This window comes from Ursus maritimus, unplaced genomic scaffold (genome assembly GCF_017311325.1).
Source record: "Ursus maritimus isolate PB19 unplaced genomic scaffold, ASM1731132v1 scaffold_12, whole genome shotgun sequence".
Classification (NCBI taxonomy): Eukaryota; Metazoa; Chordata; class Mammalia; order Carnivora; family Ursidae; genus Ursus; species Ursus maritimus.
This window is the reverse complement of record NW_024423564.1, coordinates 8,738,531-8,764,696: the sequence shown is the minus strand read 5'-3', so window position 1 is coordinate 8,764,696 and position 26,166 is coordinate 8,738,531. Positions and strand designations below refer to the sequence as shown.

The 26,166-nt window shown below is 42.9% G+C and overlaps 1 protein-coding gene across 1 annotated transcript in view; it reads right to left on the bottom strand.

The window, feature by feature from the left end:
• Positions 1–26,166, bottom strand: part of CASQ2 (calsequestrin 2) — a 61,396-nt gene that overhangs the window by 15,670 nt on the left and 19,560 nt on the right. Inside the window, exons 2-7 of the mRNA XM_008697736.1 lie at positions 21,271–21,355; positions 18,470–18,570; positions 16,990–17,101; positions 11,887–11,960; positions 6,936–7,066; positions 5,280–5,325 (exon numbers count right to left, since the gene is read on the bottom strand). Of these exons, the coding sequence (XP_008695958.1) occupies positions 5,280–5,325; positions 6,936–7,066; positions 11,887–11,960; positions 16,990–17,101; positions 18,470–18,570; positions 21,271–21,355 (549 nt within the window). The remainder of the gene's footprint in view (positions 1–5,279; positions 5,326–6,935; positions 7,067–11,886; positions 11,961–16,989; positions 17,102–18,469; positions 18,571–21,270; positions 21,356–26,166) is intronic.

Genomic DNA, 26,166 nt, shown 5'->3' with positions numbered 1-26,166 from the left:
ACAGATTATCGCTGACACAGGGAAAGGGAGTCACTGGGTACCCTGGATGTCATGTCAGAATCATCCTATGGAAAAAAATTCCAGGCGTCTCCACCCTCCCACGATCCCCGTTTCCATTTCAATTGATTTTAATGCTGGTGCAATCCTATCTAAATGCTAATTTTTCCCCTTTGAGTTTGAATGGACAAAACCTCCAAAAATTCTGAGAGATTAAATGGAAAATATTATTATTAAAAACAAGAGAGTGGGCACGGGCTTGGTCAGATGCTCTGGGGAATTGAATTTTACAGATCTATACGTGTGCACGTGTGTGTGTGTGTGCAGGTTTATTACACAAATCCGACAGCAACCAGAAGGGGAGTCCGAGGTTTCACTGTTTTACATTTGCTATTATCGCCAAGCAGAATATCCTGATCAGTTCTCATTAGGCTGCCCTGTGTCTCTGTCTCCTGCCATCAGCTGGAAGTGAGCAGTGTTAACTCTGTGAAGCAGCCTTCATTTCTGTGTGCCCTTCTAGAATGCATTTGGAAATTGGTTTTGGAATTAAGAATCCATATTCGTTTGCTAAGAGGCCACTCATAACGCGGCTGTCACTCCCCACGCCTGAGATGGTGCCTGGATGGAGGGCTGTAATCAAGGCAAAGAGTCCTTCTCTTTGTCGGGATCAAAGAGTCAGCGTACAAACCTGTACTGAATACTTGCAGAGAAGCAGGTGCGGGCAGGGTGCCAGGTATTTTCAGTAATAAACTCACAGAGCAAGAATCCACGGGCAAGCGTATAAAGCAGGGTTACTCAGTGAGAATCCGATGTGCAGGGGTGAGGAAGAGCCAAGCTGACCATGCATAGGACGGAAACCCCCGGGGCTTTCTCTGAAACCCACAGCCTTTGCTTCAGATCACCCATTTGGTCTTTGGATCACATTGTCTTGGAAACTATCTTTTTAATAACACGAATCTTCCCTTCTCAACCAGAGGGCAAGCTCTCTGAGGGAAAGGATCATGCCTTAAAATAACAACGATTACAATGGCCACAATGGGATCTGCCCCCTGACGGCCGTTCTTTGTATCAGTACTTTGTAAGTACATTACTTCTAAATCTCAAATGGAAGTCTTATTCCTATTTAGTGCTTAAAGAATTGAAGTGACTTACCTAACGCCACAGAACTAGTGACATAACTGGGATTCAAGCCCGTTTTGTCTGGCCCCACGTGCTTTTTCTTTCTCACCGAAGGGGTCCAGAATAAGCCACTGTGGCATAAAAATTATTTTGAGCTGAAACCATATGAATTCCTGAATGCCTTATCTACCTAAAAACAGAGAATCCCAAAAGAACTCAATTGCCATAAACCCGTCCCCAAGAGCAGCTCTAATTTCTCTTCTCAGACAGACATCACAGACCTTGCAAATCTCCCATCTATTCCCCAAGGCCCATTTCTCTTTCCAAAGAAGTCATTTGTTTTTCCATAAGTTCCCTTTCTCCCCAACCTTCTAACAAGTCATTAGTTCTCCCAGAAGTGTCTCCTGCCTCTCCCATTTCCAATGAAGATGGCATATAAGCCCTTTCTTGAGTCACATTTCCTTCTAAACGCCCTTGCGTAAACAGGTCATTAAATGTGTTTTTTGCCCATGCTAACCTGTATTTTGTCAGTTTAATTTGCAGCCCTTCACTACCGAACCTAAGAGGGTAGAAGAAACAATTTTCTTCCTTGACATCACCAATAGCAACAGAATGAATCTGTTGTCCCCTGCAGGGTTTGTAGATGTTTCAAACTCAGATTAGTGACTCTTAAGTTAAAGGAGGCCAATAAGGGGCCTTTATGTAAAATGACTGAGCTCCAGAACCCCAAAGAACTGAAGACTTAGGAATTACTTGGGTGAATACCCTACTCTGAATTCTCTTTCACTTTGGATGTCCATCTGTCACAGTAGGAGCATACTGGAGTGGCGTTGTATGTTTTGAGACTGTTTCGTTTGCTCAGCCCTGAACTCCTATGGACACAACAGCAGTGTTCATTTTCATAACTCCCGTGCTTAGCGCAATGTAATAGGTTCTTATTAATGCCTTAACTCACTTAAAAAAAGAATATGGTGATAAAAATCTTACACATTAGTTGAAGAAAATAAAAAATAGAGAAACCACAAAGAAACCACACATCAGTTACCCACTAACCAGATATATTACCACTATTCCTGTTTTGCTCTGTTTCCTTCCAGGTTCTGTTGAATGTTTGTTCTCTTGAATGAAGTGATGCAGAGAAAAAAACATGCACTTAAAACTGCTGACTCCCTGGTGCAATGGAACATTCCAGGGGCTTATCTGGAGGTTTTTGGTCCCCTTTTGGAAGTACTCCTTTGTTATTGCCCCAGAGAGGAGTTCTTTCCGAAGGAACTGCTGACTCCCATCCCGGTAGGCTTTTGCCCAGGACTCTGACCACTTGCCAGGATGGAGAGCTGGTTGGAAGGTAGAGTATTGAAGGGGAAGGACAGGTCAGCGCTCAGTCCAGACCACCTTGCTCCACCTTGATGCTCTTTGAATATTCTAAATAAGCAAATAGCTATTCAATTTACACACAGCAAGTGTGGCTAGCCACCAATTTCTTTAGTAATGATCAAGTATGTGTTTTTTATGGTTTGCTCTATAGAAACCCACACAATGGGGGAAAGAAAAAGGGCAATATGGCTTTAGCTCAACTTAGTTTTCCTATCTTATTTAAATATTTTGCAATGTCTGGGGAAGTGGGAGTTGAAGATAAAGTCTTCCAAGTTCATAACCGGTCACTTTCCCCAGCTTCTGTGGTTTAATTTGCTGAGGCCAAGTGGTCCATGGAGATGCTGCTCTTTGGAGCAGTGCTTTCCTAGGTGACGAAGGTAGACAGGGAAGGCACATGGGAAGTGGCTCCCCAGAGATCCCTCTGACAGATTGATTTCTGCTTCTCTTTTTTAAGGATGGGAAGACGATCCTGCCTTCCCTCCCTAGTTGGAGACTTGGGACTGGTTAGGTCTGGTTACAGCTTCTGGGGAAGTCACGTGAGTATTCCGTGATGATGGGCAGGAAGGAAGTAAACCAGTCTAGCTGCCCTTTTCTCTACCAGGTTAAATTTAATTCACAGCCCTTTCCTGATTAGGAAACAATTGAATATATACTAATGTGGAAGATATAAGCCATCATTGTTATATTATAGCAAAAGACTGTAACTTTTCTTTTTCCTTAGGTGAAAAGGAAGCAGAGAATGAGTTCCAGTGAATCCAGAGAGTGAACTTCTTTCTGAACATCTGCCTGTGATATATGAGAGGGAGCATTTCTGCTGGGCATTGTGGGGGACAAGGGGTGTTTGTGGTCAGGGGGAGGGGGCAGGACACATGTTCTCACGCCATGGCATATGGTATCTCGAATGTGATATTGCTGTGTCAATAAGAAAAGGCCTGAAGGAAAGGCCTCTCTTAGGGATGAAGAAAATAAAAAGAACGAAGAACAGAGACATAGCAGAACAGAACAGTGATAATCACTCTCAATTTAAAATGGTACCCTGTGTCATGAAAGACAAAGAAAGACCAAGAACTTATCCCAGATTAAAGACTAAAGAAACATAACAACACACTACAGTTGTGAGATCCAAGATCAGATCCTGGGCCAGGAAAAAATTTTTTTTTCTTGTGCGGTAAAGGACATTAGTGGGATACTAGTCAATTTGAATAAGGTCCGTAGATGAATTTGAGTTATACTAATTTCCTGATTTTGATAAGTATACTGTGGTTATGAGACACATTCTTGTTTTTAGAAAACACCTGAAGTACGTAGGGGTAAGGGGAGTTGCATCTGCTACTTACTCTCAAATAATTCAGGGGAAAAATGTTTATATCCACTATCTGTCAAGAAGTATGTGATCAAGCAAAGAAGATAAAATGTTAACATTTGGAGAATCTGGTAAAGAGATCATGGAATTCTTTACATTATTTTTTGTAAGTCTGAAATAATTCTAAGTAAAAGGTAATGATATTTTTTAAAGGAATATTATTTTTAAAGCACTGCTACATTCTTTTTAAATATAGTAACAAGACCTTTTAAAGATTAAATTTTTGGAAGGTTTAAGTGTTAGGAAAATATGTTGCCATTGTGTTGGGTTGTTCTTCAATAGTCCACTGCTCCAGACTGGATTACTTGCTCTTCAGTGTCTTATGAAATGTTTGTTCTGCCTTCGGACGTACAAAGAAGTTACCAGCCAGTAAGACATCAACTGTTAAGTTACTTCATGGTTCTGTTCATCTGTCATTTTAGACTCTGAATCAAAGAATAAATAAATAAACGCTTCCGTGTTAATTCCTTTCTTCTCCCTCTCTGGCCCTTGACAAAATGGCGCCTCATGGGGATATGGCTTACTCTGGGGAACTATAGTGAAGAAAACATGAGAATTGGCTCCAAATGATGGAAATTTAAATCCCAAGATCTAATGCTTATTAGTTATGTATCCTTAAGTAATTAACTTAATCTGTATGATCACCAGTTTCCTCATGTAAAATGAGGTTAAATAATACTTGTTCTACATCACTTTTTAGAACTCTTGAGACATCCAGGTTAGAAGGATACATGAAATGCTTTGAAAAATGCTCCACAGACTTTGGTTGTTATTGGTTATGGAATTTGTATAAAGCTGGTGTGGGATGGGAGGCTGTATGTCCATGGCCCTCTTTCTATACTGTTTGACCTGCCTGACACATCGTCTATGGCGTAGACCTAAGGGATAATGTGACTCAGTGCCTTCCAGTGCCTTGAGTTGATATTTATGAAAATAGCTACCATTGATTGACCAAACACCTACCAGGTTCTGGGCTCTTCGCAACCACTCATCCTCACCAAAAAGCCCTGATTGGAGAAGCAGAACCTAACTAAAGCTCAGAAAGATGACATGACTTGATAGAGGATGCAGAGCCAGCCGATTCTGGATGTGAACCCAAGTCTCTATGACTCCACAGCCTTAGCTCCTTCCATTATGCTACCCTGGGCCTCTGGTAGTCAGTGAGCAGAAGTCAGTAGTCACTGTGGGAAATGAACTCAAAGATGGAGTAATTTTGCCTTGTGGGTAGCACCAAAGAGGCTTAAATTAGATCCACAGAGAACTGGGCTTCAGTTGAGCGTGATGCTGTCCATGTTTCAAATACTCCACCATCTAGACATCCACTTCAGCAAAATAAAGTGTGGTTTAAATTTGGGGACTCAAAGGGGTACTTCTCTTGGGCAATATACTGGTGTCTACAAAGCAGGAAGAGTTTGCCATTTCTTACCCATGTTTCAAACATATCTTCTGGACGGAGGCGACGTAGGGTGGGTCTGAAAAAAACAAAGATAAGCTTCCTTGAGTAGGGATTACCAAGGCAGACACCGCAGCCTCAGCATAGGGAAACGTAAAATGAGAGGGTGGTTCATTTGCAAGGGTACGAAGAGCTCTAGAAATCCCCCCTAAGGAGATGGAGATGTTCTACCCTGCTGCATCACACAGGGAGCTGGGCCTGAAGCTCCTAGCCTTTTCACAGACCCATTTGATCCAAGGATTATATAAAGCTTATTAGAGGGGTTCCTGGGTGACTCAGTCAATTAGCATTCAACTCTTGATCTCAGCTCAGGTCTTAATCTCATAGTCATGCGTTCAAGCCCTGTGTTGGGCTCCACAGTAAGTGTGGAGCTAAATAAATAAATAAGTAAGTAAATAAACAAATAAATAAAGTCTATTACAAAAAATGAGTCAGAGGGTGCAGGGTCAGCTTATTCCTAGGGCAAGAAGCCATTTCCTTCCTCATAGACAGGGGCCACTCCTGAGAGCCCAGAGCAGGCCCAGAATGAGGAAATCTGGGAGAGAAAACAGAAGTCTTGGTTTTCCCAGCCCAGGACTGCATTGTCTTATCATCAGGACTACCATTCAAAAGCTCTTTAGGGATGTTTGGAGGAACAGGTAAAATGATATTTTGCTCATGGTTTTATTTCTTTCTGAATTGGCAAATTGTGTTAGACACATTGAGATTTGCTTCTTCAAATGCTGCCTCCCTATGGGGACCAGGACAACCAGGTGATGGAATCATAGTGCTCCAGGTTCAGAGGACATATGTGAGCATGTGTTGGAGAGGGTGGGTGGCGTGGTGAGGTAGTGGACCCACTACCACGTTCCATGTTTCAATATTGTCCCTCCCTCAAGAACAGGGGTCAGCGAACCATAGCCGGTGGGCCAAATCCAGCCAGTGCCTCCTGTGTTTAGAAATAAACTTTTATTGGGATACAGCCATACCCATTTGCTTACATACTGTCCACAGCTGCTTTCACACTACAACAGCAGAGTTGAGTATTGCAACAGAAACCATCTGGCCCACAGAACCTGAAATATTTATTCTCTGGCCCCTTACGGAAGAAGTTCGCAGATCCATGCTAGAGCTATTCTAAGTGGTATCAAATATTCCTCTCCCAGAAGTTCTATGTATAAAACGTTCATCCATGGCTAAGTTATTTAACTACTCTGAGCCCAATTCTTTGATCTGTAACACTGGGATAATAATACTCCATAATGTTGAATATTAGATAAAATAGCTTCCATAAGCACCTAGCATGGTATTTGGCATATAATAGGCCGGCACTAAATCTCTATTGTTACTATTGTAGAATTTGACTTGTAACTTACTCTGACTTGGAGGGAATTTGCTGATTGTGGGGAGTGGGTCTACTTTGTTTGCAAGTGTAGGCCCATATTCAGAAAAGGTAGCAATATCACTGCCCAACTGATCAATGACCAACAAAGCCATTCTACTGATTTCCGTTCTGCTGGAGTAGTAACTCCAGGTTGTTGGTCTTGGGAGGCCTAAAAATGTTAGGACTAAGAGGTTCTTCTCCATCCCCCAGACCCTGGACCAACCCCCCTCACCCACCCACCATCCCTTGCATGCCATCTGGGGCACCTTTGGTGTTCCTTCACAAACTCCACAATCTCCTCTTCTGTGTAAGGTTTGTCAGGGATGGCAGTGGGCTCATCCATAAATGGCTCGTAGAAGTCAACCTCATTCATCTTCAAGGACAATTTCTTTGCAACCTGTAACAATTAGAAATACGACAATAGTTTCCTTGAATGCTAGTCTAGAGTTGCCCATCTATAAGGAGTGCGTGTGTTTTCTGGCAAAGATAGGAGAATCTACCTACAATTTTAACTTAAATGTTGAAGTGGTAGAAACTCAGTGCCTGAGCCCTAGCTTGACCAATCAAAGAAGGACAGATAAGAAGGAAAAACCCTCTCTGGCAAATGAGGTCCAAGCAGGAGCAGTAGGAATGAAAAGTGTGGAATCTAATTGTACAACCATCATCACTCCACTGTATGTGCCAGGGCTGGAGGAAGAAACAAATGTCAAGAGAGCAAGCTCAGTGTTCTGAGATGCGTGGATTTAATTGAACCAATTTTGATAGCACAGGCAATTGACAGAAACCATTTAAAGCATACAAGTACTCCAAATCAGAGATCAACCCATTAATCTGTCCTCGATCAGCTCCCAACCCCGACTTGTGATTTAGGTTGAAGCGCTGGCCCCAGGGTTATTTCTGAGTACTGGCTTGTCTGATGGTTTCTTGGACTCTGGGAGCTGCCTGCTTTGTTACCAGTCAGAAGGTGACCAACCATTCTGCTTTGTCCAGAGTGGAGGGTTTTCCCAGGGTTCAGATTCTTAGTGCAAGAACTAGGATAGTACCCAGTAAACTAGAAGGAGCTGCTCACCCTCTACCAGATAAAAAGCTTGGGGGGCCAGCCTGCAGCCTGGAAGACATCTGCTCTCTTGATTAAAGTGGCCACAGAGTCTGCTGCTGGAGCAGAATGGTTGCTGTGTTTGCCTGTAGAGCTGCTGAGCTCAAACCTCTTTTTGTGAAATGATTTGAGAGGCTTGGAATGTGCAACGCTTTGTAGAAAACCAAATGCCATTCTTTTCTCGTTTGAGCTGTGGTCCAAGAAAGCACAGGGATGAACAGTGGTTCCCTTGAAACTAAAGGAGAATTGCCTAAGAGCTGACGGCCTGTGGTGGTAACCCACGGAGCAGAGGCCCAGGGCAGCCGTGACTAATTGGGGAGGGGGAGGAACTGGGTATTACATAAGCCGTTACACAAGGAAGGCCATTCTGAGCAAACACTGGTGTCCCTATGGCTTTTGTCATCAACTGCTATGAATTCCAGGTCACTATATTCCAAAAGACATTTCTTACAGGACTTCGGGGAAAGAACCTCCAGCATCCTATCCAGAGCTCAAGAAAACAGGCCATGTTAAGAGCTACAGTCAGTCAAAAGAGATTTTATCACCATGTTGATTTGGTTTTAAGGGACAGGAAAGTGTGGGTTTTTTTCTTCCTTTCCCTCCTCTTCGGCAGGGTGGGGGTGGTGTGGATGACGGGGTGGGAACGTGGGAAGGAACCAACAACCACACCACCAGTGTCTGGGTTTTCACACTGTTCTTCACAAAGCTGGCCCATCATAGAATGGGCTTAAAATGACACTGGATTCTGGATTTCTGACTTCACTGACTACATATTTTAGGAATCAGGAAACTGCTTAAAGGAAGAAGGGAGTGACCAGATGAAGGAAAACAGTAATAGTAGTAAGTTCGCGGAGTGCTCACTCTGGGTCAGGAGCTAGGGCAACCGGTGCTGTCACGCACCCTCACTTGGCTTGCTGAAGTAAGAACCATCACCATTACTTAATTTACAGATAATGAACCAGAGGCCCAATCTGTGTATGCAGTTTGTCAGGCTCTCATATGTGGAGGGGATAGAGCCTGAATCGAAACCCAGGCAGTGGAGTGTTCTAAACTATCACCTTGAATAGGGGTCTCTTTTCATTCTCAACTTCTGATGTGTGTGTGTGTGTGTGTGTGTGTGTGTGAGTGTGTGTGAGTGTGTGTGAGTGTGTGGTCCTTGAATGCCAGTGTCTGGGTGTGCAATGTTAAGACCACGAATGTAAAGTTGGATTGTGATATTCTTAAGTTTAAGTCCTGGGAAACCCGAAAAAAAATTTCTGGAGGCCTATTCATTATTCCCTGCCACCACCATGGAGTGCCCTCAGCCTATATCCCAGAAAAGGCCTTTCCTTCATTTTTTTTCAGTTGTAACTTGGCCAGTAAGCATATCATCTTTAGTCCTCTGGCTCTCTGGTTCCATTTGATTCAGAGATGTTGTGGCTTGGTTTAGGATCGGTAGGCATCGATCAGTGCTGGTCCCAAACCCACAGGCCAGGTAGAACTCCCCAGGGAGCTCTCTGGAAGTGCATGTTCCTGGGCCTGGTCACAACATTAAAAAAAAAAAATCCTACCTGTGGGGCCCAGGAATTCATGATTTTAAAAGCTTTTTGGGGGAGACCACTACAGTGGTTGGAAACTACTAACTCCCAAATCTACATCAGCAGATTCTCTGACTCATATAATACATTGAATACAACATATTTATTGGTTTGTTTACTTACTTTCTGTCTTCCCATCTTCTCCTTGCCCCTCCCCCACTGCACTAAACTCTAAATCCCACAGGGGCAGGAATCTGTTTTGCTCCGTGTAGTGTCTCTGGCATCTAGAAGCGCTTCTGGCACATAAAAGGCACTCAATAAATATTCTCTGAATGAGCAAATGAATAAATAAATGAAAGATACTTCTAGTTGTACGTCTTCCCCACTTGGAGAAAGAGAACTCATCAACCCCATCATCTGTTCCTCAGTAGATGCTTTTCCTAGATTCCCTAATGTTTTCAGGAGCTTCAAAATCTTTGCTGTCTCAAAGAGGAGACTTGCAATCTTGTTATTTTTGAGCCTTCTCTTGGCTTTCTCTCCTCCACCTCAACAGTGACCAAGTCCTCTTGTCATCTCCACGTCTGCCAGTTGGCTTTTCATCTTTGGGACTGTATTAGTGCCTCTTTGGCCCTGGCCTCTTCTGACTTCACACCTCCACAAAGCACCTCCCCTACCCCTGGTCCCTCCGGGATTCCCTAAGTCTCAACAAAAGCTTTTTCCGGCTCCCTCTTCTGCGCCAGCGCCCCCTGCTGGACACCACTGAGGCTTCCTTGGGCTCTGGCTCCCTCGCTCCCCCACAGCTAATGGATGCAATTTTCAAGTCCTAAATGGCACTGCGTCCTCAGACTGTGACGGCTCTTCTTTCCACGTAGAGCTAGAGAGTGTGTCTTCCTCCTTTTAAATGTTATAAAATCCCACAAGGTTACATGAATGGGGACACTTATGACTCAGTGACTTACAGAGTTTTGAGGGAAGAGGCTTCTGAGTTTTTAATTATAGCCTGACCTCACCTTCTTTATGGGCCACGGACACGAAGCCATATGGTTGGGCTGGGAAGCAGGTCTGAAAACAGATACTACCCTGAACTCAGCATTGGGCCAGCCTTCGAAGAACTGAGGCTTTGTTGCTTGGCCAAGCCTGTCTGCCTGGCTATGTTCTCTCAGATGAGTTCTTACACCCAGGAGCCACCTCAGCCACTGCTGGCCTGTCATAACGGAACATCAGTGATGTACTCAGTTTAAGCTTCCCTGTACCTCCCCTTCTGTGCTAAAGTTCTTGCCCAACCTCCATTCTCCTGGGCTTCGATGGCTGCCTTTTATGCACAAGAGGACTAGCTACATTTACTGAATGCTTACCAGGTGCCAGATGCAGCTAAGCACTTCACATGTATTTTCCTGGCTCTGGGGTACAGCAGTATAGAGCACTTGACTTTGAAGTCAGGCTGACCTGAGATTATATCAAGCTTTACTACTCACTCACTATATGACCATGGGCGAGTCACTTAATCTCTCGGTGCCTTGGTTCATTCTCTGTAGATTGAGAATACTAATGCGTCCTTTATAGGCACGTTGAGATGACTAAAAGAGCTATGTAAAGATCTCAGCACAAAGCCTAGCATGTAAAAAGTACTTAACAGGTGATAGTTATTATTGCTCTCGGTATTCTTGCTCAAGATCTCTCTTGACTCTAATCCATCCAATTAAGGTAAATTTTCTTCAGGTTTAGATTATATTACTCAGATTATAGACTCTCTTCTGGATTATTTTCAATCCAGAGTTTTTAGACCAGGGCATAGACTAGGATCTCAGCACTACCATTAATTCATGGGAAACTTTGGATATCACTTAATCTTTCTAAATCTGTTTTATGATATGGGACATGGGGCTTCTTGCCTCCCAAAATTGTTTAAAGAATTAGAGGTCATATACATACAATATCAAGTTGTACCCAACACACAGGAAAGCACTTGATAAATAGTAGCCATTTTAGTCATAACTGGAGTTAGAGTGGTGTACTCCACCCACAGTGGATCCCAAATAAATTACCCACTGATTCAAGGTCCTTTGTATATGATGTTCTTTGGCTTACAAAAGCACGTGCCACAACCAGAAAGAAAGAATAATTGAATTGCAGATGAGTATGTTAATGACATCTCTTAAAGATAATTGGTAACTTATGGAAACACTCCAGGCTTTAGATGACCAATGGTCCTCCCCAATCCTTCCCCCATTCTAACCCAACAGAGGCGGGAGTATGCAACCCTGGGAAGGTAGAGAATAGCTCTAAAGACAAGGAAGCACTGACCAGTGTCCAGGCACACTCTGCTCATGCCCTGCCTATTCCTAGTGTTCAACGTGGTTAAATGGGGTCATCATTTTTCATTGGCTGTTTTCAGAAATGGGCTTACTTCCTCTAAATTAATCATCTTTGTATTCATCACACATTCAACAGTGACTTATTGCTGTAGTTCTAACACTTCTGGAGAAAGTGTTAATGGATGGAGGATGGCAAATGTTTCTAAAATTTTAAAAAGTTACTGCAAAGTTCAAATTTAATCCTTTGTGCCTACAGAAGTATTCAAATTGGGGTTTCATAGGTACTTACCCCTTTGTCAAAGGTAGCAAAAAATTTGATGTAAGGTTGGAAGTGTTCAGCTGCCTCTTCAAAAGCCTTGTAATCTGAGAGGGAAAAAAAAAAGATCAAAGAAAGAGACCTTTTTAAGATGCATGCTAAAGACAGTTCTCTTTTTAAATAATGTAGAGAGAGTGGGGAGCCAAAATTAATCCTGACTGGATAATTATTTAGTAGATATTATTTAGATAGAAAATTATTTAGTACTATTTAAACCCACAATTTCTCCCAAGGAGTTTGAATTGACTGGTATTCAACTGAGCTAAAGAAGAGCCCTTTAACCATATTTTTATGTGTTTTCAGAAATTGGTAGAAGGGAAGGAGAAAGTGAAGGAAAATGAGAGAGGGAGAAAAATAGAATATTAGACTCTAAACCCAAAGTTAAACCATTAGTTGTAAGTGCGTAAGCACAGCTTCCTATAAATGACCACTAAGTGAGAAGGAAATCCACCTTGGTATATAAAGCAACCTCAATCAAAAATGACATCACAAACGTACTTCAAACTTCTTAGCAGGAGTCCCCCTTTTGGTAAATCCTCATTTTTCTTTGCCTTTTTTTAAGTTTTCATTTTTATTCTGATCCCTTGAGAAGATGATTTAAAATCAATCAAGCCGATGTTTGACTCTGGTCCCAAACTTGAATCCGAACTGGTCAAGTTAAGCATGAGACACATGAGCATGGCCATGCTGTGCTTTACCACATCTTGTCAGTCACCTGGTAAAGACACCTTAGAGGTGAGGGTGATGGGACTGGGAATGGTGGTGGTGGTTCTGCATAACTTCTATAATCCTGAAAGCTGGTGATCCTTTGATTCATTCTTCAGAAGATTAACCATTTTCCATTTTGTGGAGTTCCCCTATCTCTTAATCTTTAGAGGCACAAGCTTTTGCTAGAGTTCCAGGAGCATGAAGAATTTTCTAATATTCAATCAAAAACATTTCAAGACTAATACTGGCTCAGGGAACACCAGGATGAGTAAGACAAAGACACTGATCTCAAAGGCACACAACCCAGAGAGGGTATGGACCCTTAAAGAACCACAATGTAATGTGATAGTTGCTAGAATAGAGGTATGTGCAATAAACACAAATGAGAGGGGATTGAAAAATTTACAAGAATGCCTATACATACTGATACACAGTCACACAAACTCATCCCCATAAAAGTAATTAGGTAGTCAGAAAATACATCATATAGCCTGATAGCTGGGGTAGAGAACTGGGTGGATGGGGAAGAAGATGGGTGAGAGATTTGGAGAATGAATAGAGAGAAGGTGAGAAAGAATGGAAGGGTTAAAGCCATACCTAAGTCATTTATGTCCATCTACAGCTGTAGTGGTCTCCAACAGAATCTTCTCTATCTTCTCTCCCTAACCCCCTTGTCCCTGATTAATCTGTCCCTACCTCCTTGAACTCCTCCCCTGCTGGGAAGGATGGCCTACACCTGTGTCCAGAGAATTCCCTTCTTCACCTAAGGAACCAGTCTATATCCCTTTTAAGCTGAAAAGGGGTAGAGCAAGGTAATTCTCCAGGGTGGCGCTTCAAACTGTGGTTGAGTTTTTAGCCTTGCCCAAACAGCGGTTGTCTTCTAGGGTACCTGGTCTAATCTCCTGCTCTGTCTGATCTCATGTGATCCCAGGTGTTTCCTGCCTTCATGTCCTGTTGTGATGCTGACCAGCTCCTTCCTGGCTCTTCCAGTCTGACCCTCAGTTTCGCCTTCCGGAACAGGCTCCTGAACATTCAGCCTTCAACCTCCAGCTTACTGCAGACTTACCTTAGCATTTCCTCACACTCCCATCTCTCAGGGTTTTCCATACTGGATATCGGTCCCCTACCTCCAGATTTCCCCCAGTTTGACATCTTAACTATCAGCTGAGTTCCCCCAGGAAGTTCCTGTCACCCTCTCTCAACACTTGCGTCCATAGCTACATGCTCAAGTTGATGTGAACCTTCGTATCCAACTTCCTTGGAAGATGTAGCCCCCCAGTTCTTCCAAGTCCTTTCTAATTTGATCCCAAATTTCTTGGGAGCCTTTCTCCCAAGACCAGTCTACCTATGTGTTCAAGCCCTCCCATTCTCCACTGTCCCTCCATTGTGCTTGCTCTATAGGATAGCTTGGGATCATTTTGCAAAGCCAATGCCTCTGTGCTGTTAAACTTCCTTGACCAATCAGCCTCAAGCTACAGCAGAAATACAGGATTCTTCATGACTGCTTCCCTGGGTGCCTTACCAACTCCCCACCCACGGGCCCTGTGTTCTTTTGGAGGGAAAGAAAAAACAGACAGAGAGATGTGGGTGTCTGATAAAACATCATGATGCTTTCAGTCAGTATGTGACAGCCACCGATGTGTCATAACAGACATACATTTTTTGTGGCGATAAAGCTTTCTACATGTTTTCTACAACCATTTAAAGTTGTGCAGTGGTTAATATTATATCTGAAAGTAATTGATCTCTCTATAAACTTCTTGTATTTTATAACAATTATTTTCTGCGTAAGATGTCAGCAAGCATGACAGCTAGAGAGAGAGAGGCTGCTCCCCTGACTTCCTCACCGGGTCTTCTCAGTTGGTGTGACTACGACTACAGTCCAGGCTAGTTTATCATCAGTGATGTTTTTAGTTTGTGACACTCTGTAAAATATTCAGGGTTTTGGGTTGTTTTTGTTTGTTTGTTTTGACTTAATATACTCTCATGTTCATATTGTCTACTAACACCAATGGAATGAATGCATGATTGCTATTTTTTATCATGTTCATCATCATCATAATCAGTATTATTAACATGATCTGGTATTAGGCTTTCCTAAAGACAAAGTTTGTCAATTTAAAGATAAAAATTCAACCTTAAAAAGGAGGTTGAAGTGGCCTGCTAGAGATTTTATGATTTAAATCTTCAGAAAAAAATGGTAAGACCAGTAGAGTTCTACCTGTGTATCCCTAAGGAAATGCTTCATTATTATTTTGAAATACATAATATGGAAAACTTTGATTGAATTTGAAATCTATTCAAATTATCTTAAGTATATTACATTTGTCGATGAAAACGAAAGTAATAGTCATTAGGACTGAAAGAAGGCTCACACCCTTGAAGGACAATTTAGAAATTAGATTTCCTAAATTCTGTTCAGTGGTAAGAAAAGACTGCTTATCAATCAAAGGAAAAGCAATGACTGTTGCCTTGTCATTTGCCACCATCCACGTGTCCAAGCAAAGTCTCTGATCGACTGTGACCATCAAGAAGAGATCAGTTAAACCCTTCACCAGGCATTGCATGTCGTTGTTTCAAAAGCTATAGTTTTAGAAGCAAGTACAACATTCTCATTCAAAAAATCTAAAAATATTTTATTTATTTGAAAGATTTATACAATGCAATATTGATAACTTTTCTATTATCTTGCTTTAGTAATAGTAGTAGTAGTATATAAATAAAACAAAAGAACGTTTTGTTTTGTTTTTCCACTAAGTCCAAATCTCTTCCAGTTTACCCCTGGGCTGGACGAGCATCACCACATTTTGCGTGTGCTATGACCTGAAAAAGTGTGTAAAGTCTTGAAAGTACAATACAGTGTTTAAGTGTGTAAGCTTATCAAGTCAGATTGCTAGGATTTCAATCTTGGCTCTAGGACTTACTAGCCGTGTGATAGTGTGTTAATTTAACTTTTTTTGTTCTTTTCATTTCTTCCTCATCAAAATGCTGATAATATGGTAACTACCTTACAGGCCAGAAGTGAGAAAGAAGGTGAGGCATCAATATGGAGCTCCTAGCTTAGACCCTGGTACATGACGTGTGTTGATTAAATGGAGTTGGTTTTGTCATTGGTTTAGTAGGGAGGAGAGGAACTAGAAGATGTGCTCTTTATCCCAATCTTTGCCTTGCCTTCTTATCTGCTATGCTGAGCTTAATGGAGGGGAGAGAAACAGAGGACGAAACAAATTGAGGGATGGAGACAGAAGAGGATAAAGAGAAATAGGAAGAAGTTAAGGAGAAAGAAGAAGGGGGCAGGTGGGGCACCCCAGAGTAGTCAGCATCTATAGGAAACATAAAAATTGAAGTGAAGTCACCCAGAAGAGGGCTGGGCAAACTTCCCTGGCTAGCCACCTTCCCCCAGCACACTGCTAAGGAGAGTGAGGAGAGGCTTTTATATAGCACAGAAGACAGCTAAGTTTGGTCACAGGAGAGAGAAAATAGGTGGCTTGCTGATGAGATGCCCAAGGGTGCCAGTTGGCAGATGGGTCAAGAAACAGCTTTGCAAATAATATTCAAAATATTTTCAAAGTATTTTGGAGTATCCAGAAACATCATAAGCAGCCCTCCTTCGCATGTCGCCCATGTACTAATGCTACCAGATCCTGTTTCGTGGTTATGCCACAGCTGAGGCTCCAGAAAAAGGCTTACCTCATTGGGCCATGCTGCTAAAGTTGTTTAAAAAGACATACTCAAGGAGTTAGCCTGCCCAGTCCCGCCTCTCCCTGACTCCCACTCTCCACCCTCTTATCCCCATATGGATTGTGGTGATGCTATGATGCATTCCCGTGCCCACCCAAAACCTGGCCACAAAGTGTTCAAAGGGATTACACCCAGGGGTGAGGCTGTGCTATTGCAGGCAGCCTTGGTGGTCGGCTGTGGGGTTGGCCAGCATTTTTCCATATTGTGTGGCAGCTGCTGAGCCCTGCCTACCTAAATTTTCCTCTAATCACATCCAAGTGACTGAGAAGCTCTCCAGTTGGTGACCACAGGAGCTGCCAACATCAGGGAGAGAGGCCACTCTTTACCTATTTTAGGGGAGAGTCCCACTGGTAGGTGGACAAGGAAGACTATTCTCTCTTCCGTAAAACACCCCCCCCCCAACACCAGAGAACATGGCTCAACCTTAATGGCTCTTCAGGAATCCCTGCCTGCTTTGCATAATTTTTGCAGATGTGTCCCATTGCACAGGGTGCAAGGAAGATTGTCCCTCTATTCCACCCAGCACTGGATATGCTGATGGCCCATCCTCTTTATCGGCAACATTCTAACAGATCTGGTTGGGAATCTAGCCTTTAGACTCACAAGTGGGGCTGATAGACAACTTACACTCCGAATCCTCACTCTTGAAAAAGCCAATGAGTTTGATCTGGTCCTCAATGCGTTCGAAGGCTTGGACTTCCAGTTTGCTGTTGATGATCTCCACGGGATCTTCAATCAGCTGGAATGCCACACACACGTACACGAGATATGTTCCAATAAAAGAACTGTCCCCTCCTCAGTGGGGACTTCAGACACACATATAGGACACTTTGGCAGGAAGCTGTGGACCCCATCCTCCCCCAGTGTGCACAGCAGCAGTGCCTTCTGAGGAATTGGCTTAACTCAAGGAGTAGGCTGAGACTAGGCAATTCTATTTCTCTTGACCATCATTGATTTAAGAATGGCGTGTGACCCAATTCTGGCCAATGACTCTTTGGGGTAGATTTGCTGAAAGCTTTGGGGAAATTCTCCTTTCCTTTTAAGGGAACAACGGAAACTAGATCCTGTCCCCCACCCCCCACCCCTCATTGGATATGAATGAAGAGAGGTGACATATCAGCTCCAACCACTGGTTATTTCACAACCAATGTGAAAAGAGTCAGCATGACAAAAAAGCCAACACGCTCAGAGCACTATCTGTGATTCATCAGTCAGTTTAAAATCTATCCCCCTCTGCTGTTGCATTTGTGTTTTTGTGTCAGGGAGTTGAGCACGGTTTCTGCTATGTGCATCTAAAAGTCTCCACTTGGCTGACAGAGATTGGCCCAGAATTTTCTGTTGCCTCCCTCAATTTTTTTTAGGGCTTACGGGGATGGGTCCATGAGAGAGCCGAGCAGAATCTATGGTGGCCTTCAACTCACTTCTGACTCACTGTCTCTGAGTTTTTAAGGCTGTGAGGAAATGGCACCAGGCCGCTGAGGGCCAGCTGGTAGACAGGGAGTCAGCAGTATGGACGTCCTTTACCTGCACAGGAATCTGTTCAAAAGCATTGAGCTTCACAGCTACTATGGAAAGTGTGAGTTTATCTATGGATAACATATTGTTATGGTGTTTGTTCCTCTATCTGCCTGAGCAGATGGATCTGAGAGTGGGGTACCCCCATGGCTGAGAGGGAATGTGATATTGGGGGGCTCGTTATTCTGCTCTGAGGGTAAGTCGGTGGATTGTTACTCCATCTTTGGGTGATTATGCACCTCTCTTTCCCACTCTCCCCCGCTCCTCTTCAGAAGCCCTGGAACAAAGCCAAGGGGATTTCAGGGGACAGTGGTGTATAATGGCTAAGAGACTCATGTGTTACTACACAGTCCCGATTAGTGACCCTCTAGTCACTAATAAAACAGTTTCTAAGGTAACTTAAGGACCAGCTTCCCAGTGGGAGAAAATGGCCCTGTGGAGTAGGCACTCCGTAGTTTTTTGTGAAGTGTGGGGAATCTGTCCTAGACAAGAACAGATTATCCAGCTTCTCTGTTCTTACTTTGGGATTTTACTTTCCCTGATATTTGAACCCAAACAGCTCCATGCAGGGCCACTGTGCATAAATGCTTACATCTAGGAGAAATTCCACCAGGACGTCAGCTGCAAACTCGCCATCAAACTCGATTGTGCGATCACCCTTAAGAACATACAGGCTTCCTTCTTCGTCAAAACCTGGAAGAAACAAAGAGTCCCCAAGACAAGGTCATCCTGAGGCAAGAAGAGCCATCCTGTGGGCTGAGGTCTGGCTCGGGATCCCTGGGTGACAGTGAGGTCAGGATCAGTGGGGCTAGCATTCAACTTAGGATCGGTTCCCTTGAAACCACCCCTGTAAAAGGCTCCCAAAGTACACATTTAAATTGAAACCGTCAAGAACCAACAGCTCTACCTGGACTTCAATTTGAAAGAAAAATCTATTCTCTACCCTACCACTGCTTTAATTTTCCAAAAATACTGCCAACCCTATTCTCCCTATCTAAAGTTTCAATGTCCCCTGCCCACTTGACTTCTTAGCCAGGCATTCCAGTGCCTCCACAACCTAGTGCCAGTCCTACACTCTACGTTCTCCCCTCGGCAGACCTGCTCTCTTAATCCTCTGGGCAGCTTCCTTGCTTCTTGCCCTTGTGCTGATGTGAAAGAGTGTGTAAAGGAAAAGTCACAGCTGCTCTCCTGGTTCCCCAAATTTGCAGTGACCTCTACTCCTGCCCCCCCCCCAATCCTGCTCAGTTCCTTCGGGTCTCAGCTTAGGACTCATTTTTCCCAAGAAGGCCGCCCTCTTGCCACTATTGCCCTTCTCTTGGCTCCATTTACAATACTCACTGGAACAGTAAGCTCTTCAAAGGCAGAGCTGGGTACCCCAGGACCTTGCACAAAGCCTTAACACATCAAGCACCCCATAAATGTCCATGGCCAGAATGAACAGCTTCCCTTTCTATCGTAGCTAAATTCTGCACATCTTCTTTTCCCAGTTAGCAGATAATGCCACAAGGGAAGTTTCTGCATCTTTTCTATCCTCCATTGCTCCTGGCATAATCCTGTGTGCTTTAACAAATGTTTGCTGGAAAACTGTGTTTCCCCCCAGGAATGCTAAATAACTGAGGCTGGCATTTCGTCCAACTGCATGGCATCCTTAATTCCTCAGACTAATTGTTTGCAAGCTCTCTATTAGCTAGAGAATGCTTTCTCCAAATGAACTCTCCTGCAGAACCTTTAGGGAAAAGGAGGCTGGCCCACTGCCTGCTGTGTCCCAGAGCGCGTCTGAAGAGCCCTGGGCACACCCTGGAGCACCATTTGTAAATCCAAAGGGCTGATGTACCAGGTATCCTTGAGGCCGGCAATGACAGATCATGAAGGGTACCCTGGGAAAATCAGCTGGTGTCCCGATGTCGGATTTAGCTCTAAGTGAAATCAGTTAGGAGGCTTTTGTAGTAGTTCAGGCATAGCCTGATGGAGACGAAACTCGGGCAAATGGAAAAGAGGATGAAGGTGAAGGAGCAGGTTCACAAAACACGACTGTCCTGTAAACTTTGGGGACCAAATAGTCCAAAAGAACCTGCCCCAATTCCTCCCGGCTGAGCTTTTGGAGAAAGGCTCATGTAGATTTTTCAAGCTCCATCCACTGTGAGACTATCCACTGGTCCATTCTTATGAAAGCTCACCCAGCTTGTCTCCCTGCTAGATTTTTAGACCATTGGAATAGTAGTGTTTTTCTCTAACTAAATTCACTGGAAATTCCCCCCAAATTCGGCTTCCCATGAAAACAATAGGAAAGAAAACTAGGGAATCAATAGGTTCTGGGAGAAGAGAAATGAGGCACTGAATTGCTTTTGANTAGGGAAAGAGTTTAACATACTTTGTTCTCCTGCTCAAAGGGAAAACACATTCCTTAATTTATCTTCAGGGAAAAAGATAGCCCAGACATTCTTAATAATTCATTATCACTTTATAGTCATGAGTTCTTGTTTGTGTCTAACCTAAATACAGTCTCAAAAAATTTAAATCTTAAAAAAAAGGGGGTCTTCTTGAAAATAAAATAGAGGACAATTGTTTGTAATGCCCTAAGATAATGAACTCTCATGTACCTGACACCACTACTAATCTTTCCCCCACCCCTGTGTTTACTACTCCAAATCCAATTAACCTTTCTTCAAAGGTCCTGTTTTATAACCTCCTGCTATTTTTAAATAGCCATTCTTCACTGGTCACGCAGAAAAGGCAAAATGGACAGTACGCATGTGGGGGTGTTCGGAAAGCAGAGGAGCTCCCCATATTCTCTCTCCTTGGGATGAGGGGTGTGAGAGTCTTAAAGTGCCCCGCGCTTAAGCATGACGTATGGACACAGGGGATCACAACATGCACTGTCGGTCACTTCACCATGCCTCATCTAAATCCTCCCTCTCGCCCTCAATGATAATGTCCAGCTGGGGTTTAGCTTTACATTATGAAAACACTGGAACCCAAGAGTCCCTACTGTTCATGCTATCTTGTGTTGGCCGCTTCAGCCAAGAGGTAAGGAAATAAGAGGTGATGGAAGAAGAGATTTTTCTCTCCCCCAGAGAGACTACCACGGCAGTGAGATAAAGAGGCTGGGCTTTTAACCCTCTCTAGGAGCCGAAAAGAAAGGCTTGATTCTTTGGCATCGGTTTCTACAACGATACAAAGATATATTAGATCATTTATGTGAAAGCATTCAATTCAGGCCGATACTGCTTTCATGAAACTCTTCCCCATCCCAAGACTAAGGTCTGCAGAATCACTTTGTATTTATTTAAAAATAGTCCAGTTATCACGCACGAAGAAATGAAACTGTACTTTTTTTTTTTTTTGCATGACACATTTGTTTCTTCCTGGTATACCTCAAAAAGTCCCACTTACCCAGTTTCTTGGCAAGCTTGGCTTCTTTCTTGGCATCCACCATCACAAAGCCTATATCTTTATGTTCCAGGACCTGGGCCACAAGCTGAAAGGAAAGACAAGCTGGAGGGTGAGCAGGCCTAGGGCAGAAAGATGGTAGAAAATGTCACAGGATAGTATTATGATGTACTGACAAGAGGATTTTCCTCCATATGTCCTGTTACTCTGACCAATTCAAGGGGCAACAAAGGGATTCCGTGCCATCCTCCCGAGGGAAGGATGGTTTAGCAGAATGCTGGGAACCAAAGAGAGAAAATGTGAGGACCAGAACTAAGACAAAGGATTTGGAAGAATATATCCTCTGTCACATACCCTCCTCTGCCCTCAGGGTGGGTGAACTTTGAATTTGGGAAGAGAAGAATCAAAAAGAAAGCAAAGAGTACTTGGATGACTGTGGATACATGACAAGCGGACCACAGCCCTTCCCTAGCCACCAACTGGTCCTGGAGTCAGGTGGGGACACGAAATCACAATGCTCCCTGTGTGGTCACCTGACCGTGCCCCATCTAAATCTTCTCTCTCATCCTTGAAAAAGCCAAAGAACGCCAGAAAAGCTGAGAAAACCGAAAACGAAGGAAACCTGTGTCCCTACTACCCAAGCACAGTTCTTGAGCTCCCCAGGCCCCTGGGCTTGTGGAGTAGGAATGTGCACTGGGTGTGTCTGGCAGATAGACCCAAGATGGCCTCTGAAGTGTTCCCACAGCCCACTGAGAGGAAGAACCAGTAGAACACTGGAATGGAACCATCAGCCACAACAGGTAAGAGGGTGCAGCAGTGTCCTAGGTGGACAGATGGCTGGAAGCTACTCTGGACACCAGCACAGATGATGACTCCAAGTGTGGGACTGGCATTGTGTTAACCTCCCTGAAACGCAGATCTAAGGAAGCAGGGAGGCCCTAACTGACTGAGGTCTAGGTCCTGTCATCTGGTGAATGAGAGAGGTCATGAAATGATCTATATCACTTTTCTTTAAGCTTTTTAAAAAAGGTAATTGTAGATTACCGTGCAATTCTAAGATCTAAAACAGAGATCCCTTGTACATTTTACCCAGTTTCCCCCAAAGTAACATCTTGCAAAACTGTAACACAATATCACAAACTAGACACTGGCACTGATATGGTCAAGATACAGAATATTTCCATAACCACAAGTACCTCTCATGTTATCCCTTTATAGTCATATCGGCTTGCTCCCACCTTCATCCCCTTCCTAAAAAGATTTCTATAACATTTTCACTTCAAGAATGTACATAAGTTGAGTCATGTAGTATGTAACCTTTTAGGATTAGCTTCTTTAGCCATCATATTTCTCTGGAGATTCATTGAGATTTTTGTGCATATCAAAAGGTCATTTATTTTTTTAATTGCCTAATAGTATTTCCATGGTATGGAGGTACTACGGTTTGGTCAATTATTCATCCATTGAAGGACATCTGAGTTGTTTAAAGTGTTTGGCTATCATGAACAAATCTACTACAGACATTAGTCTACAGGTTTTTTGCGAAGGTTGGTTTTAATTACTCGAGAAAACATGCTCAGGAGTGTGAAGGTTGAGTATAGTAATTGCATGTTTAATGTTCAAGGAAACTGCTAAACTGTCTTCCTGAGTAGCTGTACCATGTTACATTCCCATCAGCAATGTAGTTATGAGTGGTTCAGTTCTTCCACATCCTTGCCAGCATTTTGAGTTGTCACTATTTTTAATTTTAGCCATTTTAATAGATGTGTAGTGATATTTCATTATGGTGTTAATTTGCATTTCCCTAATGCAAATTAATGAGTCCGAACATTTTTTCATGTACTTATTTGACATCTGTATCTTCTTTTCCATGAAATTCTTGCTCAGGTCTTTGCCTATTTACTAAAAGTGTTGCTTTTTGATTGTTGAGTTTTGAGAGCTTTTTAATATTAGTCCTTTGTCAGAGATGTGGTTTATGAATATTTCTCCCACTCTGCAACTTATCTTTTTATCCTCTTAATAGGGTCTTTCACAGAAGAAAAGTTTTTAATTTTGATGAAATCCAATTTATCAGCTTCTCCTTTTATGGATTGTGCCATTGGTGTTAAGTCTAAGAACTCTGTCTAGCCCTGGAGCCTGAAATTATCTCTTAATTCTTTTTCTAAAAATTTTTTGTGAAAGATTTATTTATTTTAGAGAAAGAGAGAGAGTGAGCAAGCAGGGGGAAGGGCAGAGGGAGACAGAGAATCCAGAAGCAGACTCCCCACTGAGGGGGAGCCTGATGCAGGGCTGAATCCCAGGACCCTGAGATCATGATCTGAGCTGAAATCAAGAATCGGATGCTTAACCAACTGAGCCACACAGATGCCCCTCTTTTTCTAAAATTTTTGTAGTTTTGATTTCACTTTTAAGTTCATGACTCATTTTGAGCTATATTTTGGTAAGGTATGAGATTTATGTTGAAGTTCTTTTTTTTTTTTTCCCTGTCCAGCACCATTGTTAAAAAGTCCATCTCTCCTCCATTGAATTGCTTTTGCCCCTTTGTCAAAGATCAGTTGACATAATTACATGGATCTATTTCTGCTTTCTCTCTTCTTCTGCCAATATCACATGGTCTTGATTACAGTCGCTATATAACAGAACTTGAAGGTGAGTAGACTGCCTCTTCCCACACAGTTCTTTTTTTTTTTTAATGTAATAGCTACACCCAACGTGGTTCTCGAACTTACAATCCTGAGATCAAGAGTTGCATGCTTCCCTCACTGAGCCAGCCAGGCACCCCCCACACGATTCTTCTTATTCAAAATCGCTTTAGCTAGTTTAGTTCCTTTGCATTTCCATATAAACTTTAGAATAATCTTGCCTATAATTACAAAAAGTATTTCTAGGATTTTCACAGGCATTGCATTGAATCTTTAAATCTGTATATTAACTTGGGGAGAATTGACATATTTACTATGTTGTCTTTCAACTCATGAAGATAGTATGCCTCTCCATTTAGTTAGATCTTCTTTGACTTCTCTCATCAGCATTATGTAGTTTTTAGCATACAAGTCTTGTGCATGTTTTGTTGGGTTTATACCTATTTAAATGTTTTGAGTGATTTTTAATAGTATTGTATTTTAAATATTGGTGTCCATGTGTTTATTGCCAGTAAATAGGTATATAATTGGTTTGTGCATGTTTATCTTGCATCTTGCAATCCTGCTAAGCTATTACTAATCCAAAGAGTTTTTTGTTTTGTTTTTTCAGATTCCCTTGGATTTTCTATATAGACAATTCTGTCATTTACAAATATGGATAATTTTCCCCCTGATCCGTATGTGTTTTGTGTGTGTGTGCGTGTGTGTGTTTCCTTATTGCACTGACAAGAACTTCCAGCATTATATTGAATAAAAGTGGCAAAAGTGGACATCTATGTCTTGTTCTCAATCTTAGGAATTTGTCTACTTTTCCTTTCAGTTCTATCAGCTTTGTTGCACGTATTTGTGCTTCTGTTCTTTGGTGCACATACCTTTAAGATGTCTTGTTTTCTTGGTGGAGTGACCCTGGATCTATCTGGCTCTACAGTCTGTGCTATAAACCCCTCTGCTTCCTCTTCTGTGGTTGCTTCTCCCATTTTCTCTTCATTCCTATGTCTCCCTTCACTGTTTCGGCATCTGTGGCTTCTCCCTTGGATTTCCTCTCTTGTTATAACTTCTTTGAGGACTCTCTCTGCCTCTTCATTCTTCCCTCCTTAACTTTCTCACATGCTCCCCATTTTCTTTCTTTCCCTCTGCTCCTAACCATGTCTGTTCCTTTAAGGCTAAGGATATTGGTCACAGCATAAAAGCTACTCTGTGGAGTGCCCCGGGTGACTGCGGGTGGAGGGGCAGGCAACAAATGGCACCACCTGACCCTTGGGCAGTTTTCGCTCCTTTCTTGGATTTTGGCGAGACTAGGGAAGGTTTAGGATGAAAGACATCATCATCAGTGTTTATGTGATGACTCATCTGAGCTTTTCTGCAGTGCTTAAACAGGCCAATCTTTCTGCAAAGTCACTTGGCTTTTGTCTATTGCATTCAATTCATTAGACAAGGTCATTTTTGAAATGTAGAAATATAAGCCACTGTGCCCTACTTAGTGCTCTCAAAATGTTTATTTAAATGTCCCCTTGTCTATCATTGAAAATGAATGATGGAGAGATCTAATGGCTTTGTGATATTAGTAAGTTTCCCCACTCCTGGAGCATGAGCCTCCAGCAGTGGGTCCGAAACATGCATTTAAATCACTGGCTAAAATGGGGCTTCCTGGGCCTCAGCACCAGAAAGTAGAGAACAGAGCTGGGGTGGGGCTTAGAGATGTACGTTTTTATAAGCCGCACTACCACACGCCATGATTCTGACACAGCAGATCTCAGGCCGCATACCACACTCTGGAAAGCACTGCTCTAAATGATTGCCAGTTCATCCAAAAGTGATACGGTATCATGTTTTTCAACTGTGACCCTCAGGCCCATGCTTGGCTCTGTTGACCCCTCTACCTTAGGCATAGGAGAGAAATATTAATAATAGTAAGAATATAAGTGATGAACTCTGAGAATTAAACAGAATTTTACCCTGACCTCTCCTAGGCACACATCACCATGTTTTGTTGGGCTTTAAGTGGATGCAAAGGCGTGCCTCCCCTCGGCATGGAAAGCATGGCCTCTAGTTACCTTATCCATATTTATACGTGACTTTTGTACCCATATGAATGAGAGGTGCTGTCTCTGACAAGCTCAGTCCTATTTCTTGGTTTTCCTGTTTAACTAAGCATAGCCAGTCACTGTCCTAAAAACAGACAGATGCACAGAGCTGGCAGTCACAGATGGGCCAGAAACCCATGCTAGCTGAGACCTGCCCACCTCCTCCTTGGTAC